The sequence below is a fragment of the Grammomys surdaster genome, unplaced genomic scaffold (genome assembly GCF_004785775.1).
Source record: "Grammomys surdaster isolate TR1022 unplaced genomic scaffold, NIH_TR_1.0 149, whole genome shotgun sequence".
Taxonomy (NCBI): domain Eukaryota; kingdom Metazoa; phylum Chordata; class Mammalia; order Rodentia; family Muridae; genus Grammomys; species Grammomys surdaster.
In genome coordinates, this window is record NW_021604607.1 from 14,137,672 (window position 1) to 14,158,614 (window position 20,943).

Genomic DNA, 20,943 nt, shown 5'->3' on the forward strand with positions numbered 1-20,943 from the left:
AGCACAGCACAGCACAGCACAGCACAGCACAGCACAGCACAGCACAGAATGGTGCTTTCCCCATGGCATTTCTTTTCCTTTGAAAACTGAGGATGACAATGTTTGGAGCAGAGAAACATTGACTTATTTCTATTCATTCAGAATACAGACAACGACTCACAGGCACACAGACTGAAATGCTAATCCTGAGGAGTGCGTGGATCTGTAGCATTTCTAGAATTCCGAATTACTAAATACAAGTGCAAGGCACAACACAGTGCCTTTTTAACTAACAGAGTCTCAAAAGCCCAATAAAATGTAATGCAATTATTCTTAGTTTCATGGTCTGGATAGTCATGCTTGGTTCTGCCCTAGGGATTGAGTATGGTAACCCCTTGGATAGTCAATGTGTTTTTAACTGCGTGTCTGCTTAGTTTTTTTTTCTTGACTGATTAACTTTCTCCTTTGTAAGTATGTGTTTGTTATATGTGTACATGTATATTTGTTATGTGTGAATATATGTGTACATGTGTGTATCCATACATGGGTGTTGTTTGTTACATGTGTACATATATGCTTTATACGTGCCTATGTATATACATGTGTACATGTATATGTTTGTTATATGTGCACATGTATATGTTTGTTATATGTATATATGTGTGTATGTGTTATATGTGTGCATGTATATATGTTTGTTATATGTGTATATGTATATATGTTTGTTATATGTATGTGTGTTATGTGTGTATGTGCATATGTTTGTTATATATGTGTATGTATATTATATGTGTACATATGTATATATGTTATCTGTGTGCATATGTCTGGTGTGTGTGTGTGTCTGTGTGTGTCTGTGTGTGTGTCATCAGAGGCTAATTTTGGGTGTCTTCCTCTATCACTCTTTACCTTGTTTTGGGGCAGTGTCTCATTGTACCTGGAACTTGCAGTACCAGCTAGATGGCTAGCTAGAAAACCCTGAGTATGCTCATTCCCATCACCCACTGCTGGGATTCCGGGCATGAAGCACTGAGCATTATGTTGTCTGTGGTGCTAGGGAATCTGAATTCAGATCCTCCTGGTTGTACACTGAGCACTTTACCCACTGAGACATCTCCCCAGTCTCTTCCTGCAGTTTTATACAGTAGGCATCAAGGTGTTTTAAGTGATATTTGATGATTTGTGTCTGCCTTAAAGGTTTGTGTGATCTCCTAGCAACAAATTATTCTATAGAGATTGAGCAACTTTTAAAACTTTAATGGACACACAAAATCTAAGTAATAAAGTTGTGCTATAAAAGAACATTTCATCTTAGGGGAAGAGAATAGCCATGATTTCCAGTATCTTCCCAATACCTTAAAGTGGTTAAAGGGTAAAAGCTTCATTTATGAATAAGTTCTGGAAAGCTAATGTCCAGCATGTTGACTACAGTTAGTATTTCTCCATCAAACACTTGGATAGGAAAGAGAGCACTCCTTGGGGGTTTCAACAATGAAAACACTGGTGTGTGGTGAGGCATGTATCCATCAGCTTGACTGTGGTAATTGTCTTACAGTACATACACATTTGATTTGTGTATCTTTGAGCAGTCAAAAAGAGATGGCTCAGTGGTTAAGAGCACTGACTGCTCTTCCAGAGGTCCTGAGTTCAATTCCCAGCAACCACATGGTAGCTCAGAATCATCTGTAATGTAATCAGATGCCCTCTTCTGGAGTGTCTGAAGACAGCACAGTGTTCTCATAAATAATAAATAAATCATTAAAAATATATGTATGTATCTGTTAATTATACTCCAATAAAGCTGGAATAATAAAATAAATACATGTGTTAACTGATAAAGAAAACTCTGGTTGTTTATCACTGAACCTCAGTACTGTGAGTGCTCCACACTTTCTCATTGCCTAGACTTACCTCTTTGGTGACAGTAGGCAGTAGCAACGCCAAGTTACAGAATTTCCAAGCCTCCTGAGATTCCCCAAGATCAATATAACACTAGAAATGAAAAGAAACATTTATATTAAGAGCAATCCATATTTACTGCAATGTTTTCAGAGTGATCTTTATGCAGTTCTCTTCCTTACCTTGGCTGTAAACATATAGTTGGACACAGAATAACCAGGTTGTAATTCTTCAGTCTGAATTAAGAGAAAGCAGACAAGAGGGTAACGGCAATGTTATAACAAGAACACTAGTCATAATGAAAAAGGACACATTTCAACAAACTGTCCCAAGACTTGGCTGTTTCATGTTTGAATACCCTTCTTGGCTGAAGTATCTTTGTACAGAAACAGCCTTTGGAGAAAGCAATTACAGTGGGCTGACATTTTCATTGTGGTCACGAAGCGTCTACAGAGAGATTAGTTCATACACAGTCATTGCCTTTCTTTCTATTGTCCTACCTGCCCTCAGGCAACATACTCTCCTGAGACAGGGCCTACACATTCCTCAGTCTGTTTAGAAAAATGAGATAGGACATGGCAAGCATCTTCTACTAGATAGATTAAGACTTGGTTGCTTATGGGCATGTCACATGACTTCAATAACCCCTGAAGTCTATCCCATGCAGTGCTTTGAAAGGAAATAAAGGGTCCACGAGAGAGCTGGTCCAAGTAGAAGGTACTATTAGTGTGCCCACCTCTACCTGTTCACCCACAGTTCCTAATCTCTGGGGGAAATGAGTTCCTGTACAGACAGGCTACTAACTAAAGCTCTTCTAAGGACCCAAGTCAGGTGAGGCATGTAAGCTCCCAACTAGACTCCAGTCCCCATGCTGGAAGAACACAGAACTTAAGGGAAGACTTTAAACAAACAAAAAACTTGAGAGTTCAGTTATTTACAAAATTTCAAAAGGCAAGTTTCTCCTTTCTAATTTTATTCTCAGCTTCAATTTCATTCTCCAGGATCATCAGTCAACTTCTTAGATGACTCATTGAAAATAGAAACAGAAGTAATTATTATTTTTTTTAAATAGCATCTATAATGAAGATTTTTTTCTATATTTTTTCCTTTCCTGGAGCCACAGAAAAATCTTCATGTTAGCATCTTTAGATCTACTGTATTGTTCCTAAAAGCTGTATTTCAAAGTATGGATATACTCTCATTAAATTAAGTACTTTTCCATTAAACCTTTAAATTTGTTCTCAACTTTAACTGTCAAAGAACACACTTGTGTATGTGTGTGACTGTGTCTGTCAGAGAGTCTAATACTGACAAGTGAACAGTGTATGGCCTTGGCATAGAAGAGAGTACAGACAGAGGATTAGATCAGAGGACGTTGTTATTTCAGCCTTGGCTAGAGGTCTGGATGTGTGACTGAGCCTGTCAGGTAAGAGGGCCAGGGGAGCCACCTACATTGCTAATAGGCTCTGGCTGACCACGTGTTCCTCCTCTCTAACCACGTCCATCTCAATATTCCTCATTTGGTAAGAATCTTGAGCTATTCCAAGAATGACGCAAACTAATCGTTCAACTGCCCCCGCCTCCATGTTCAGTACTTGTCTTAGCTCTGAGAAAACCTCATCTGGATAATGTCCACTCATGTGTTCTTCTCCCTCATCCCCTCCTTCAAACAACAAAACAACTGGAACATGTGTATAGACTTCACCAGCTGGGCATTTCTAAACTGGGAACTGGAAATCCAATATGTGTCAAGTTTGGGCGCTGACAGGACGCATTGTTTAACTGGTTTCAGGGTAAGGCAGAGACTAGGTGAATAGAAAGTTAATTTAGTGGGCGTATATACTCCATGCTTAGATATATGCAATACTGCATTTAATTGTTTAAAGTTGTATCAGCAAAGCAATTTCACATGACAGACAAACACACCTTAAGGAAGTTGCACAAAGCTTCATGAACCGTTGAAGATGGTATTTCCCCAAACAGAGTAGCAGCCATTTTTTTCTCAATCCAGCTGAGTCTTGAGACCTACACATACAAAGGAATATCACTCTTAGAAATGGATGCTGTCTCTCCAGTTAGTTATATGTGTAGGTATATATATATGTGTATATATATATATATATATATATATATATACACATATATATATATGTATATATATATATATGTGCATATACATACAACAGATGTTGATAAACAAACTCATAAGTAGTATATCACGGAATGTAGTGACCAGCCCACCTCTGCTACTCCTGCCTACTGCATGCTATCCTATGGTGTCAGTGTTTTCTTAGATATGGGTACATAACATGATTCTTAGTCTAGAGCAAGTTCAGAGGGCTGAGAAGACTTATTCACTGCTCAGGCCCCTGAGAGGCTCTCTGGAGACAGTCCTACACCCATGGACACACAGGTAGTACTAAGGGGATTCAGTAAAGAAAAACATTTGAAGTTGGGAGGAAGAGTGGGAGGAAGGACAGAAGAGAAAGTGGACAGGAAGGGATGGCGTGGATGGAACAGAATAAGCCTGCATGAATTGCTCAGATAATAAAAATAGTAATCAAATTCAATTTAATCTTGCCATTTGCTTTAATTTTTTTATTTTCCACAAATATAAATATTAGGCGTGTATCATATTTCAGAAATGCTACTCAAAGGTCATTCCCTCTCAGTGAAATCAAGCGTCTTCTCAATGCACTTTTAAATTTTTAGGTAGTCATTTTCTAGTAAAAAAAAAAAAGAAAGAAAAGAAAAACAATAAAACAAAATCCAAAAAACCCAAAAGCAAAAAATAAAAGAATACAAATGAAAAAGAACCTGTGGGCCTTGCTGGGTATGCAGAAGACCACGGGCTCAATCCTTGCTGCTGACAAAACTTTACATTTCTCCACAATTCTACTTATTGATTTGCTTGAGTTTGCTTTTTAAAAGCTTTGCAAAAGTGTATTGCACCATTTATTTCCTTTTGTGATTTTTTTCACTTAACATTGTTTTGATCTGGTTGACGGCATAATTGAAGTTCAGTCATTCAAATATATTATTAAATGTGGAATTTAATATGCTTTACATATGAATATTTTTTGTATTCTTGATCATTTAATTATCAAAAAAAGCAGGTTAGGGGCTGGGAAGATGGTTTGCTGTGCAAACGTAAGAACCTGTGCCCCATGGCCAGCACTCAAGTAAAAGGTAAGGCTGGGACCCTTGACTGTGAGCTCAGCACTGGGGTGAGGGTTTGGATGGACAAGACATTCCTGAACATTGCTACCCAGCTAGGCTAGTAGAATTGGTGAGCTTCAGATTCAGAGAGAGATCCTGTCTCAAAAGGTGGTGAGTTACTGAGGAAGACATCTGATGTCAATTGCTGGCCCCATAAGCCCATGCACACACACACTATGTACACACTGCTAACCACACTCCATAAAGAAACATCTGAAGTCTACCAGGATTTTTTTCAATTTGTAAATATATACATATTTGCATATTTTGGTCAGTTTTTATTTTATAGTTTTAAGGCTGGTATTAGGAGCATATAAAATTACAAATTCTTTCATGGTTAATTAAGCTTTTATTTTTGCATGACTACACTCTGTAGCTCTAGAAATAATTGTACTTTAAAATAGATTAAATGCACTTATATTTATATAATTCAAATTAAATCATATTTATATTTAAGAAATATAACTTATGAAATGCACACGTGGCATATAGCGGGTCTCCAATAAAGAGCGCCTCTTCCTTCTCTCTAGTCCTGTGGCCTTAATGAGAAGGTTCCTGCTTTTGATTGCTCTGATAACCTTACTTACAAGTTGTAGCTAGCAGGACTGCACCATTTTCATGCACTTCTTTAGACATAGTTTTCATTCTGTAACTCTTCTGTAAAGTAATGTATTATTTAGGACACTAGGCCTTAGGCTGACCAACTGCCCATATTTGAGTTATTCAATGTCTCATACCCCATCAAGTTAAGTGCCTTGCAGAAACCCTGCCCGGTATCATGTCGGAAGATATTTTTGGAGAATGCAGATCAGTGGTGAAGCACTTGCCTAGAATGTGGGAAGTGGTTCTGAGTTTGATCCCTAGCAGTACAGACTGAAATTTTAAAAAGAAAAAAAAAAGGGGGGGGAAGGTATTTTACAGTTGAAACCAAAGTCGTTTTCAGGCCAGTAACTTAATATATAATTTACGCTCAATAATGCTGGTAATAAAAATAGATCTTTCCAAAGAACCATGGTTGGAACACTTGGACACAAAACATGTGTGACAGATGACCTCAACCTGAGAGCCCAAAGTATGATTTCTACAATCCCATGGAGAGAATTGTGAGTACACACACACACACACACACACACACACACACAAAATATACAAAATGTAAGCTTATAAATGATAAAATATTATAATTTAAAATTAATATTCAATTTCAAAATTATATACCATACACTAAAAATGAACTTTACAATGCTCACTCTAGTGTGCAATAGGTAAAGTCATGAAAGAGTGAGTAGGCTGTTGAAAATGTATCTAGTGTCCCCATGGTATTCAAGTAAGAGTTCTAAGCAAAGACAGTAACTTACAGTATAACAATATCTTCCCTTGAGGTAATACAAAAGAGGATCTTCAGGCAAAAGCTGGATGGCTATATCTAGATGCTTCTGAAAAAAAATTTCACAGAAACGTCATCTAGTCTCAGATACGGCTGAATGGAGCCTTAACCAAGCCCAGGGAACTCAGTTATCTGACAGTGTCTCAGCCACTTCCCCATTCCTTACTGTGACTTCAATTAAATCTCAGCAAGAATTTACCAAATCCCTGCCCGAGGTACTGAAGCTGCGACTGGGCCTTGAGGAAGCTATGCTTAAGTGTGCTCAGTACCTCGGTGAAACTAGCATACATCCACGTCAAAAGCCTCTTGGTCCAAGACTTGCCCAATGAAGACATGGTGACCCAGAAGCAAGTTTCTATACCAGATGGCATGAAGCAGGGTTTAACGTAAGGAAAACAGCCACTCTGGAGAGGCCATGGATCCACACCATCCCAACCCTCTGGAGAGGCCATGGATCCACACCATCCCAATCCCCCTCCAGCACTGTCAGAATGAGGATCGGAAGCTGGAATCCAGGGAAGAGCCGTTTTCTTCCACCACCATTACTGTGTCAGACAGATTAGTTAATGGGTTACTAAAATCAACAGCAATAGTACATGGTTATGTAGGCAAGTTGTCTATTTTGTTCATCCTCTGTGGTAACTTTAAGTTTTAGGTTAGACCCTTTGTTTTTTATTTCCAACCCCAAAGGCAGGCAGTGATTCTCAACCTGTGGGTCATGACCCCAACAGAGGCTGCATAGTTGATATCCTGCATCTCAGATATTTACATTACAGTAAACAGCAGCAAAATGACAATTATGAAGTAGCGACAAAAGGATTTTATGGCTGGGGTCACACTACATGAGGAACTGCTTCATTAAAGGGTCGGAGCACTGGAAAGTTTGGACAGCACTGTGAGTAGCTGATTACTCTTTTCAGTCTTATTTTGTTAGTGAGCTCATGACCAAAGGGCTGTCTTCCATCTTTGGTGGGAAAAAGGCTAACACTCATCTATCTGGGTACTATCTTGTGCCATCATGGATAATATTTACCCACCCAAATAGTTTGATTCTTTTTGTTACAGTATTGTGTATTTCATTTTCTGTTGTTCAAACATCAAAATAAACCCCTAGTGGTCAACATGCCGGGTAATCTCATAGCAGTTAGTGAAATGAAGCTGTACCTTGAATAGATGTCCGCAGTTAATTTTGTTTTGCAAGCCTTCAAACTCAGATACATAACCACACAAAACTGCATACCTGGAAGGGGAAAAAACAGTGGCTGTCAACTTTTCATCAAGTGCTACTATCACATAACACTTAAAAAACATTAATTAATGTTTTATGGAAACAATAATAGAGATGCAAGGGCCCTACCAGTAGATATTTGACATTAATGTAAATCTGGCTTCTTCAGGTATTAACTGAGCATAGGAATGTTGTCTATGTCCTACACATGGTGAGAGAAAACAAGCCACAGAATGTGATGTGATTTGAACAATGCCTGGCAGGTAGGAGGTCTTAGCTAATGCCAGATGCCATTATAAGGTGCTGGGTTCTCAGAAAAAGCCAAATCCTGTACTAAATTAGATAACAAAGTGTTAACAGATTTATAAAATTTAAAGCATATTAAAACCAGTAGTCAAAGACCAGGGCCACTTAAAAAAAATCTCCTGACCTCCTGAAATGTCATTGAAAAAAATCTATATCATGATTAAAATCAAATAAAACTGAGGATAATCTTACAACATGTTTGGAGAAAAATTCTCCATTTCTCTCAATTCTTCCTGGAAACAATGCATTAGTACAAGAGTGCATTCATTCTATGGCTATTCTTATCTCCCTACCCGGACTGGGAACCCAGCATTTACAGAAATGGTTATTTGATTATAGATTAGACACAGTGTTTCTTCAGCAACTGGCTTATTTAAAAGTTGAGGATAAAATTAGTCTCTAGTCAACCAAATAACCCTATTAAAAAAATGGGGTATAGAGCTAAACAAAGAATTCTCAACTGAGGAAACTCGAATGGCTGAGAAGCACCTAAAGAAATGTTCAGCATCCTTAGTCATCAGGGAAATACAAATCAAAACAACCCTGAGATTCCACCTCACACCAGACAGAATGGCTAAGATCAAAAACTCAGGCGATAGTAGATGCTGGCGAGGATGTGGAAAATGAGCAACACTCCTCCATTGTTGGTGGGACTGAAAGATGGTGTAACCACTTTAGAAATCAGTCTGGCGGTTCCTCAGAAAATTGGACATAGCATTACCTGAGGATCCAGCTATACCACTCCTAGGCATATACCCAGAAGATATTCTAACATATAACAAGGACATATGGTCAACTATGTTCATAGCAGCTTTATTTATAACAGCCATAAGCTGGAAAGAACCCAGATGTCCTTCAACAGAGAAATGGATACAAAAATGTGGTACATTTACACAATGGAGTATTACTCAGCTATTAAAAACAATGAATTTGAGAAATTCTTAGGTAAATGGATGGAACTAGAAAATATCATCCTGAGTGAGGTAACCCAATCACACATGGTATTCACTCACTGATTATTGGATTTTAGCCCAGAACCTTGAAATGCCCAAGATTCAACTCACAGACCAGATAAAGCTCATGAAGAATGAAGACCAAGTGGGGGTGCTTCGGTCCTTCTTAGAAGGAGCAACAAAATACTCAGGGGAGCAAATATGGAGATAAAGTGTTGGACAGAAACTGAAGGAGGGGGCGTCTGCAGACCATTCCACCTGGGTATCCATTCAATGTGCAGTCACCAAAGGTAGACACTGATGTGGATGGATATCAGGAAGTGCATGCTGACAGGAGCCTGACATAGCTGTCTCCTTAGAGGTCTGGCAAAGCCTGACATATTCAGAGACAGATACTCACAGCTAATCATTGAACTGATTATGGGGTTCCCAATGGAGGAGTTAGAGTGAAGACTGAAGGAGCTGAAAGGGTTTGCAACCCCATGAAGAGAGCAACAATACCAACCAACCAGAGTCCCCAGGGTCTAAACCACCAGCCTAGGAGCACTTAGGGAGGGACCCATGGTTCCAGCTATATATGCAAGGGAGGATGGTCCTGTCAGGTACAGGTGGGAGAGGAGATCCTTGGTCCCATGAAGGCTGGATGCCGTGTGTGGGGGAATTCGAGAGTGGGAAGGTGGGAGTGGGGGGGGTAGGTGGGGGCCCATCTTCAGAGAAGCAGGAGGAGGGGGGATGGGATAGGGGATACCTGGGCGGGAAGGGGGGTAATGGGGTAAGGGAAGAGCATCTGAAATGTAAATAAAACATCCAATAAAAATAAAAAAGTTGAGGATACATTGTTTTTCACACCTGTTTCTGTCTGTGCAAGTCACTAGAGGATATCAGAATGCTGCTGCCTGAGGCAAAATACATACATTTAACTATTTTAAGAGTGTGATAGTCTTATATGGTTATAAAAACTGAACTTGAGGGTTTTGGATGCTATCTTAATCGACAATTTCTTAATTTGGAACAGTGACACCATTACTGTTACATGGGAGAAGAGACAAGAGACGGAAGTCAACCACTCACGCACCATCAGTGAAACTCCCCTTTCAGCTGTGACTGTTCTCTTTATGGCTAATGAACCCACTACAGTAGAGGCAGAAGGAACAATCAAATCAGCTTCCATGAAATCTGTGTGTGTGGCCTGCAGGTCTCAGGGTCACTGCTGCCCCTGGGTTAGTGCTCAGAGCCTTTACGTCACCAAATGTTTCTCCTCAGTTTTGTCCCTCCTCCGACTCTGACTTGGGAGTTTTGTTTCTCCATATAAAATGTGTTCATGATATCACAAAATAGGATTTTTGCTGGTGGTGTATTGGATCTCTGGAACACACTAGGAAAGCTGACATTTTGACAGTTCTTGGGCTACGCACCTAACAGCCAAATGAGCTCTCCATTTAGGTATTTCTCCTCATCACTCTCAGAGTTTTGCAGTTTGTCTCATAGAGATCTTGTACATATTCTAAAACCTAAATATTTGAGTTTGGGGAGCAAGTTAATGCAAATGGCAATATATTTTAATTTTAAATTTCAATTGCATATTTCTGGCATATATAAAAGTGACTGGGTTTTATACATTAATTTGGTATCCTGTAACCCTGTGCTGATGACTAAATTCTAGGGGTGTAAAGGCTGTCACATCTTCAGCAAACAGAGTCAAGCTCTTCCTTATTGGTCTATCTCTCTCACATCCTTCTGTGCCAGAACTCTGAGAACCAGAAGGGCCATGGTGTGAGGCACACCCTTACCCCACCTTACCTCACCTCCCAGGCTTATGCAGCAGGCAAGTATATCTCTCACATTAGCAATGATGCTGACCATAGCTGCTCTGGAGTTTGTTTTCTGCTAAGCCAAGGAAGTTCCCCCTCTTCTAGTTTTTGACAGGTTGTTTGTTTTACTGTCCATGAAGAACAGTTGTCTGTCCGCTGTGTTCTCTGCATCGATTGATGTCAGCGTAGGATTTTTCTCCCTCTTCCGTTTGTTAATGTACTAACTGATTCTTATATGTCAAACCAGCTTCTCAAAAGCCCAGGAGGGAACCCACAAGGCTACTATGTGTGCTGCTCCTACACTGCTGAGATTCAGCTTGCTACTGCATTTTAAAATGAGTTCTATACCTATGGTTATGAGAGGTGCTGGCCAGAAGGCTTCTTGTAACATTTTCATCTTGTCTTAGATATACTATAGTGCAGGACACATAGAGGAGCTCTGGAAGAGCTTGCAGAAATGTTGTGTGTTCTTTCCTTAAATACGTGATAGAATTTCCCCGTGGATCCAAGTATTTCCTATTATTATTCATCCCATGTCTTTAACACACAAAGGCCTATGTTGACTGTTTATTCATACATATTTTTGAAATGCTAAAATTCTGCTGTATCATTCCCTCCAAAGTCTTTTAGACTATGGGGTGTTTTCAATCCTTTTAAAATTCTGAATAACTACCTCTATTTTGGTTGTAAGCATTGCAGTTTTTAATTGCCCTTATAATACATTCTTTCTAAGTTACTGTGACTGAAAAGAAAAAGACAAAGAAATTCCATGAATTATAAACATTATAGAAAGTGCTCTTTCCCTTTCAAATAACTTGTCCCTAGAGACTTAGGATATGTATAATCTGTTCTGAAATCTGTCTTGAGTGTAAAATTATTTGCTTTCCTCTGTGTCATAAACTCCAAGGTCACGTGTTCATTTTCTCCCAAAGGCTCATCACTTCCTTTCCTATAGTCAGTTCCAGTCATGTGTATGTTATTTTTATAGTGCTCATTTTAAAATGTAATTTAATACTTTATTTCTCAAACTCAAGTCTGATGGGAATCCTGAAGAAGTTACTTTACTCTATGGTGAATTACCTCCACCTAGAGGTTATTTGAAGTATTGATGCTTTCACAAGACTTATAATCACATAATCACTTATAAACACACAATCATGTGTGTGTGTACATACATATATATGCATTTGCATTGATATTGAATATACTCTTAATAAGGGTCAGTCATATAATTCAATGACTCCTAACTGTCCCCACTCATCTCTTGCCTCTATGTGATTTAGCACTAACGCTGTGTACACAGTAGGGGTCAGACACAGCCTCTTGGAATAGAAGGATGGCTGAAAACATCAGAATACAACATCTAACTTCTAGTTTCTTCTTTCCTACTCATTGTGTGGCTCTGCTTACACACACAGGCACATGTGTGCACACACGTGCACGTGCACGTGCACCTGCCCCCCACCACACACACACATGGGGCACTGCTTTTGTATTTAGACAACAGAAACAGATTGCTGTGTGACTCATATGCTATAAGGTGTGTAGCTATAACTCATAAACAGTAGAGCACAATAGAGCACAACTTATATGGAAGATATATTTATACCTACAGACAAATCTATTTGGGCAATATACTATATAAATATATTTTGTTATCTTGATCCCAGAGCACTTTAGGTTGATATGGTAAAGGCAACAGAATCTTATAGAATGCTCTGTAGCCTTAAAGTTACAGTTGACCTATAAGCCCAGCTATCCAATATTCCCAAATATCCTATAAATATTTGTTTTGCAAAATAGATGGGTGGATTTAGCCTTTACATCACAGTTTGCCATTCATGTTGACTGAATGAGAAAAGTTTTATTAATGCCTTAATTTACCCTGAAAGACTCCCAGAAGAATAAGATTTTCCCTCAACATTTTGATGGCTATGTTGTAGACTGCCCTGGTGCTGTTTGTATTTTGATGCTAATTCTGCTTCCTCAAGAGGGGCTGCCCCAACAAGGAGTGAATTACATATTCTGGTGATTCCATGGGAACCTTCTCCCCATTTTAACTGGTCAATAAAGAAGCCAATTGCTGGGCAAAGGATAAGGTGGGATTTCCAGGTCCCAGGAGGAAGAGGAGGAGAGAGAGAGGGAGAGATATTCAGATGAGGCTGTGGAGCAGAGAGGAAGTAGCAGACATGTATGTAACTCTTGGGGACCAATAGTTTGTAGCCTCCTCAGGCAACTGTGGAGGCTAAGAAGGATGGAGTAAGAAATTCCTCCCCCAGCAATTGTGTTATCTGGCTGATTTGAAAATATTAAGGCTGTTTGGTGTTTTCCATCTGTGGTAACTCATGTGGACAGGAGAAAGGACACAGCTGCAGGGCGGTCATTAGAGGATTTAGCCTTCAGTAAGTTTGGTGAAGCCAGGTGAGATGGCCTTTGCTGGCACTGGGCAAGGAACAAGCACACATTTTAAAATTACAAACAACAGGGCTAGCTATGAGATCAGTTTATCTAAATTCCACCTGTCATTCCACAGGTCAAAGCTTAAGATTCTCTTTCATAGACACCTTAAGTTTCAATATTTGATTGAATCAAGGCCTATCTATTGAGTAGATAGAATACATTTTAAGAGTGAATGTTAAACTGACATTAAAATTTACTAAATTCTCATAAATTGAATTGATCTTAACATTTTAAAAAATTGACAGTGAATTTAAAAAAATCATGTAAAACAATTGGATCATTACTTTGTGATGGTAAAACTTAACCTGGGAGTTAAGTCCTGTTTTCATAATCAAGGTATTAGATTTACAACAAAAACAGACAGAGAGGGTGGAGGAGGTTAAAGGAAGGCAGAGTAGGCAACACAGTGAGTGGAGAAGTCAGCCCTGCTACCTTAGCAAGCTGGGGCTCAGGTACTTACAGAGCCCTCAGAGAAGATTCCATATTGTTTCTCTATGAAATTTGAGAACTCACATTGATAAAGGTCCTCACTGAAACCAGTGTATATTTCTAATGTGATTCCTCATGGGTCCAGAGGACTGCAGGACTGAAGGGAGAGCAGAGAACGGTGAAGAGGAGGAGGAAGGAGTAGAGGAAGTCAGAGTTAAGGGGAAAACACGAGTACTCTTTTTGCACCCTGGTCTGGCTGACCAGGTCCCAGGCACCCAGTTTCAAAGGAGATGATGAGAGGATAGCTTTCTCAGTACAAACTCATTTCAATTACTCCTCAAAGTGAAGAAACAGAAGTCCTTTAACACACACATCAATTTTAAAGTATACAAGATGATCTAGGCAAACTGAGTAGACATATAAAATCCAAGCCTTCTATATATTACAGGGATCTTTTAAGTCTGTACCAGCAGGTTCACTTCTCAGTTGCCCCTTTCCTCAGGCCTTAACTCAGCAGCAATGTAAGAGCCGGCTTCCCACTCTGAAAGTCGCGTTTTCCACTAATGGATGGTGTGCTGAGGGCTGAGTCTCATGTTCCAGCTCCTAAAGTTCATTTCACAGTTTAGCATGTCTTCCTTAGAGATAGAGTACACAAAAACTACTGGATTTTTGTTCAGAAAGTTAAAGCAAGTCCTTGTGATGGAGCGCCCTCTGCTGATGACAGAATAAACAGACAGCCCTGCTGCTGTTCGGGATCTTGGGAAGAATGAAGATAGCTGTTTTAGATAGATTTTGCCTAGGGATGTCCCTAAAAAAAACAAAATAACCCCAGAGAGGGTAAATTTATGGCAAGCTACTATGATGGTTTGGTTATGCTTGGCCCAGGGAGTGGGCACTATTAGGTGTGGCCCTGTTGGAGTAGGTGTGGCCTTGTTGGAGTAGGTGTGTCACTGTGGGTGTGGGCTATAAAACCCTCATCCTAGCTGCCTTCTGCTAGAAGCCATCAGATGAAGATGTAGACCTCTCAGCTCCTCCTGCATCATGCCTGTCTGGGTGCTGCCATGCTCCCACCTTGATGATAATGGACTGAACCTCTGAAACTATAAGCCAGCCCCAATTAAATGTTGTCCTTACAAGAGTAGCCTTGGTCATGGTGTCTGTTCACAGCAGTAAAACCCCAACAAGACACCGACATTCAAGAAATGACCACAAGTTAATTTTCCTCTGTATCTAGGGTAACTGTATATTCATTTAGCTGGTGACAGAGACAAAGTCAGTGGTGACAGCAACAACTAAGGATCTAAAAATGTAAAACTGTACAACAAATAAAAGGAAGGATAATTTAAAACAATATGCCTCTTTTATTTTTCTTTTCTTTTTTTTTTCAGTGTAGAAGAGGGACACTTTCCTTAAAAAAAAAATAAAAAAAGCAAACAGACCGAACCATGAAATGGTTTTCCTCTTTTGCTCCAAAATTCCTCATCCTACAGGGCTTTGTGCTTCCTAATTCACAGACCAGACTTCCCTTGACCTGTGGAATTTGTTTCTTGTGACTTAGCAGTTTAAAGAAAATGACCCCCATGCTTCCAATTTTTGGAGCATTCACCCCACATTTTGCTCAGAAACATGTTATAACTTTAGTATATATATTTTAAAAACTGGTATATTTAATTAGATTTAATTTGTCCTCAAAGGCATGAGACTTGTTAGAGTCCCAGAAACTACTCACTGTAGGAGGAACTAAGGTGAGAGGAGTAAGGAGAGGAAGAGGAGGAGTTGGGAGAGGAAGAGAAAAAAGGAAGAGGAGGAGCTAGAGAGGGCAGAAATGTAGGAGGATGAAGAACCACACAGGTATGGAGAGCACTCGTGGGGAACAACTTATAAACTTATAATTAGGTTAGCTAATTGGGATACTACTCTCTTTGTATGGGCATCTTGTTATTAATCATTATCAAACATATAAAGCCTTTGATTAATCTGTAAGAATTAGAGTCTCATTCTCTTACTGGGCCCGCATGGATGGCGGAATAGTCTGGGCAATGCCCTGCCTTGCAGAGACAGTGTGGAAGATTGGCAGAGCCATCTCTCATGCTGGCATCTAGTGGGTGGCAGAGCTGGTGTTTCTGGTGGGCTGGTTCATGTGGCCTCAGGCCAAGAAACATGGCGGCTGGGCTAGGCAGAGCCACTGCAGCTTAGATAGTTGGATGAACCAGAGGCCAGTTTTAAATAATTACCACAACAACTCACATTTAGAACATAATCAATGAGAAATATGTGAGAACAAACATATCCATAACAGTTGCAGCACTATTCACTATAGTTTTTGGGAGCGAGTGTGGCTGGCCAGTTCAGTGCAGTGACTATGTTCTTTAAAACTCCCTGCAGTGTAGAGAGAGGCCTGTGTACTGGGAAGTTAGGTCTGCAGGGACCCTGCATGCTTACCACAGGTGGCAGTGTCCATTCATGGGCGCTCTGGTAATAGCTCTCTCTCCTAAAGTTTTTCCTGAAAGACAAAGAGACTGAAGTTTAGTGTCGTTATAGGAGTGGGTAGGAAGTGGAGTCACCAGTCAAGTCAGTGGCTCTTAAATAGGGTCTTGAGGTGGATAGTATTTGTCTCCTTTGTACTTGTCAGAGGGGGACATTTGGCCCTGGGGTCAGTTGCTTACTCTGGGGATCTTTCCTGATCATCTATGTTTTATCAGCTTCCAAGGATGGTGACATCTGCTCAGCTTTGAGACCCACTGGATTTACTGACTTATGGAAGGACAAGGAAAGTTTCTTACTCATTACTTAAAAGCAAACACATTATTTACTCGTAATCAGTTCAAACATCATTTGCTGAATGCTTATTAGCTGCTGTACTGTGTGAGCAGTGGGGGTAAGACATCAAATTAGAGATGGTTCATGACTTCAGGGCCCACAGTCTACAGTGAACAGCAAGTCCATAAGCAAGGACCTTGACTGATTAGGGCAATGTCAAGAGAGTACAGAGTGTGTGAGGGGGTAGGGGAAGGGCCATGGAGCTGGGCCTGCTCATGTACAACAAGAGTGGGTTCAGGAAATAAATGGAGCCCTTAAATTATTACCCTCAGTTTATCAGCAAGGATACTTTTATTGTCTGACATTACTAAAACATAGGAGATTTTTAAAGATTTTAAGTAAATTCAGAATGTTCAAACTTGTTTTCTGAATTAAAGAGTTACAGTGATTTGAAATTGAGGTGAAATATTTGAGCAGGGCATTGGTGGTGTATGTCTTAAATCCCAGCACACAGCAGACAGAGTTAGGCAGATCTCTGTAGATTTTAGACCATCCTGGTCTACACAATGTAGTCAGGGTGGGAATCCCCACTGACAAGATAAAGCCAATTGCAAAGGACAGTCTAAAATCCAAAATAACACATTTTTTCCCTTGAGTGTACTATGTAAGTTTTTGCTTAATAATAAGTGGAAATGTCCTTAGTGATTTAAAAGATAAATGTATGTCAATCTTAATTTTATATAAAGAGAAAAGGGAATGTAGGTATATTTATCCACATAAAGTTTATTATTTCAATGTAAAAGATAATGCTTTTTCTGTTGCCAAAAGCATTTCCCCTTCTTCCTATGGAAGATATATTTTGCTAGTCAATATAAGGAAGGACCCAGAGTTAGGGTTAGGGCGATACCGTTTGCTTCTATCTTTCCAGGAGAAGAAAAGCATCCAACTAAGGAATCTGAAGACCAGTGGAGAGGAAAAAAAATAATACTCTAAGCTTATTTATTGCATTGCACGTTAACTATCAGCTTGGCAATACAGAATACAAATTCCTTTTGTCAGAGGAGATAAATAAATCAAATAAATATACATGTCCTAGAGTCAATGTGATATTGTTTTAAATGTAAAGAGACATGGGATTAATGCCAGTTAAGGTCTAAACATGATACCCCATCATTTTATCCAATGGGATACACTGGACAACAGTCTAGCTTAAAATGGCACAGACTGGGGACTTGCTACCCCCTTTGAGGTAGGGTGTCATGCTACTCTGAATAACCAGCCAGTCTCCTTGGAAAGTGGGGCTCCCATGGGAAAACTGATTGCAGCTCAGCTAGCATGAAATACATAGCCCAGGCCAAGACCTCTGAGCAAGCATACTCCACTTGAGGGTATGCTTGGGCATTAAAATGAAAGAATTTAAATAAAGTTGAACAAAGGGACAACTGTTAAATTAAAAGAGGAAAATGGAAGGATAGATATAACCACATAAAAAGTAATCTCCAAACAATGGAGGAGATAAAAATTGATGCAAATGATTTCAAGGGTACGTAGATACTAAATAAATAAATCTGTGCCTTTGATTTTCATACTTGGGAAACAAAGACAGTGACAGATAGGCTCCTTGAGAGTTTGAGGCCAGTCTGATCTACAGAACAAACCCGAGTCACCGCAGGCTACACAGAGAAACTCTTTCTCAACAAGAAATAATACATATATGTCATTGTGGAGGAGGATATTTGCACCCCATACAATTTTGTTTTGAATTATCAACATGAAAATGGTTATACGCTCAGTGTTAATGGTGACATTGCACATGTCTTTGAGAGAGGTCAAATGGACAAAATGGAGTGGGCCTGAATGAAAACAGGGCTGTTAGATTGGACCTGTCTACACGCATGATGACTTTAACTGTCAGACAAAAGGGACATTATGTTGGGAGACAGGCTTTGTATTTGTGTTAACATAAAAGGGGGAAAGGCTTTGGATTCCATCCAAACTGATAAAAATCAGATTTGAGAGAGGGGGAATCTCCTGAAGATCTTGGCTGCAGAAAGAAAGAAGAAAATCAAAAGGACCAAATGAGCCAGTACTGTACAATGCTAAACCCTCTATGGAAACAACTCTGAAACTGACTTCAGCTAGGACTTCTGCTAAGCTGGAATAACACTAAGTCTTGTTTACAGACTGTAGCTAAATCTTGCTACAGAATTTTCATGGCTTATTATTACATGCCATCCTTTTAGGTAGCATAAATGGAGTCTTATATTGCAGTTTGGTCATATAATCAACTAGTTCAGAAAGAAAGACATAGTCTTTCATCTCTCAGATGGAGAGCAGGAAGCCATTTTTGCCTAAACTGTGTACCTTGCACACTTCACAATCATTGGTACAGAACTATGTATTATTTGTAAGAAATTATGTTTTCAGAAAATGACAACCAAGGAAGCAGAACTAATAAGATCAACTCTAAAGGATGCTGGGATACCTGATCCTGCTTCAGATTGCGCGGATGCCATTCCTCAAGAGACTTGCTTCCAAAACAGCTTCAGGGAGGGCTGCTGACCTCAGATGACCTCGGTTTGTTTAACCTTACAGACTGACCCAGCCAAGACTTCACTTAAGCCTGAACTTTCTTAACACCGAGAGACTGTGATGCCAACAAATGATGCCAGCTGCTTTCTTTTGATGTAACCATTTTCCCAACTTCCTTTGCGCACACTCAAAGGACTTATTTGCCCCAAGTAAGCCAGAAGCAATTTCAGGAGACACGATCCCATTTCCTTAAGATGGGGTGGATACTTTTGGTCATTTTATGAGTTTGAGGTATGCTGTCATTTAAGAGGATGTTTATGAATAGTTACGGTCTTGGACAGGGAAGAAACAAAACAGGAAACTGAGACTCGGGGATTTCTAGCTTTCCTTTCCTTTTCTCTATCCTTCTTTCTTTCTTAGATAAAAAGATGGGGATTGAGAAGAAAAAGGGAGGATACAGAATTATCATATAGAAATAATAGAATAAGAGGGTAGATTACTGCATCTACTCTTCAACTTAGAGCTGTTGCTACTCTTGAATAAGGTTATTTTTGTTTACATTGATATGGATATGTATATTGATACAGATTTAAGGTTTTCATTGGTATAAGTCTTTGTATATTGATACAAAATTTAAGGTTAATTTTTTTATAACATAAGGTATGTATGCTTCAACTACTGTATACATATTATGCCTATGCAATTCATTTAAAAATACAAGGTGTAGTCCCGGTCCTTTTAATAGGTGCTATTGAAAACTGTTAGGGATGGTTGAAAATGCAAGTTACTGGTCATGTCAGATACTAGTCTAGATTATCACGGAAATACGCATCCTGAGTTGAACAGATATAGATAAGTAAATAAGCATTGTTTACTTGCCTCTAGTAAGTTGTCATGGCCATGTTGTTTAGATATGCTATAAATAGATAGATAATCATCAAAAATCCTAGAGACTCACAGAATATGGCATTTAAGGATGTTTTTATTGATTTAAGCCCCTTCTGACATTGAGACATGACAGCTCCTATTAGCACCCTATTTTTCTTCAAAGATGATGCTGAGCATTGAAGAACCTCCTAAGGAGTTGCTTCAATTTCAGCAGGCTAGTCACTGGGCAAAGAAAATGCCCTGAGTCCATCTGCAGACAGAATGCTGTCCAGGAAGGACAGACACAGGACACTCAACTTCCAAGATCTTCCAAGACGGGGTAAAAAAGTCCTTCATAATTCCTGCTTCACCAAAGGTTTGTCAGATTTTCTGGGCCAGAAGGCTGAAGATGATGCTCCAATATTTTAGAGACTATTGGGGACTGTCCAGGCAGTCAGCTGTCTGTTATTTCTATATTGTTTGGAAGCTGTGTCCCTGAACTTCCTACATATTCAGGTAATGTTTATTCCTTCTCAGGTCTCTGATGGGGTTGGAGACTACTTAGTCATAGTCTTACTATAAGCTTAATATGTTTAGGATTTAATAAGATGTTCTAAGTCTAAGAAGATGATTTTAGAATGGTAATACAAATTAGGATAGAAAATGATTTAAATACACCAAGGCAGGATAGATGATAGACTACTTTATCTAAATTGTCAAATATAAACAAACTGGCTTTTATATTTAACTCTAACCTAATAATTTTCATTATTGTTTTATAATTGTTCCACTATATGTTGTTTATTATTATAAGAGAAAGAGCCTTTTATTTAGTCAGAAAGAGGAATTGTTGAGGATTGGTGTGTTACTGTGTATTGTAATGCTAAATTCTGTATGTCAAGGTCTAGTTGCCTCAAGATGACTGAATTCTCACATATGCTACCTTTTGTTGTTCAAACCCTGTTTGTTAACTTAAAACTACTGGTTAATAAAGATGCCTACAGCCTGAAGCTGAATAGGAGAGGTAGGTGGAGCTTCAGTTCCTGGGCCACTCTGACTGCTAGGTCTCGATCCTGTTTTCCCGTCTCACTGCTAGGTCTCTACCCTGTTTTC

The 20,943-nt window shown here is 39.4% G+C and overlaps 1 protein-coding gene across 6 annotated transcripts in view; it reads right to left on the minus strand.

Annotated features, from left to right (window-relative positions):
- Positions 1-20,943, minus strand: part of Rmdn2 (regulator of microtubule dynamics 2) — a 64,321-nt gene that overhangs the window by 6,664 nt on the left and 36,714 nt on the right. For 4 of the 6 annotated variants that reach the window (XM_028765095.1, XM_028765096.1, XM_028765097.1 and 1 more), the window contains 6 exons: positions 16,114-16,174; positions 7,649-7,724; positions 6,456-6,533; positions 3,805-3,903; positions 2,061-2,114; positions 1,891-1,971 (listed from right to left, as the gene is read on the minus strand). In XM_028765095.1, coding sequence (XP_028620928.1) covers positions 1,891-1,971; positions 2,061-2,114; positions 3,805-3,903; positions 6,456-6,533; positions 7,649-7,724; positions 16,114-16,174 — 449 coding nt within the window. The remainder of the gene's footprint in view (positions 1-1,890; positions 1,972-2,060; positions 2,115-3,804; positions 3,904-6,455; positions 6,534-7,648; positions 7,725-16,113; positions 16,175-20,943) is intronic. The other 2 variants (XM_028765098.1, XM_028765099.1) reach the window with 1 other exon arrangement.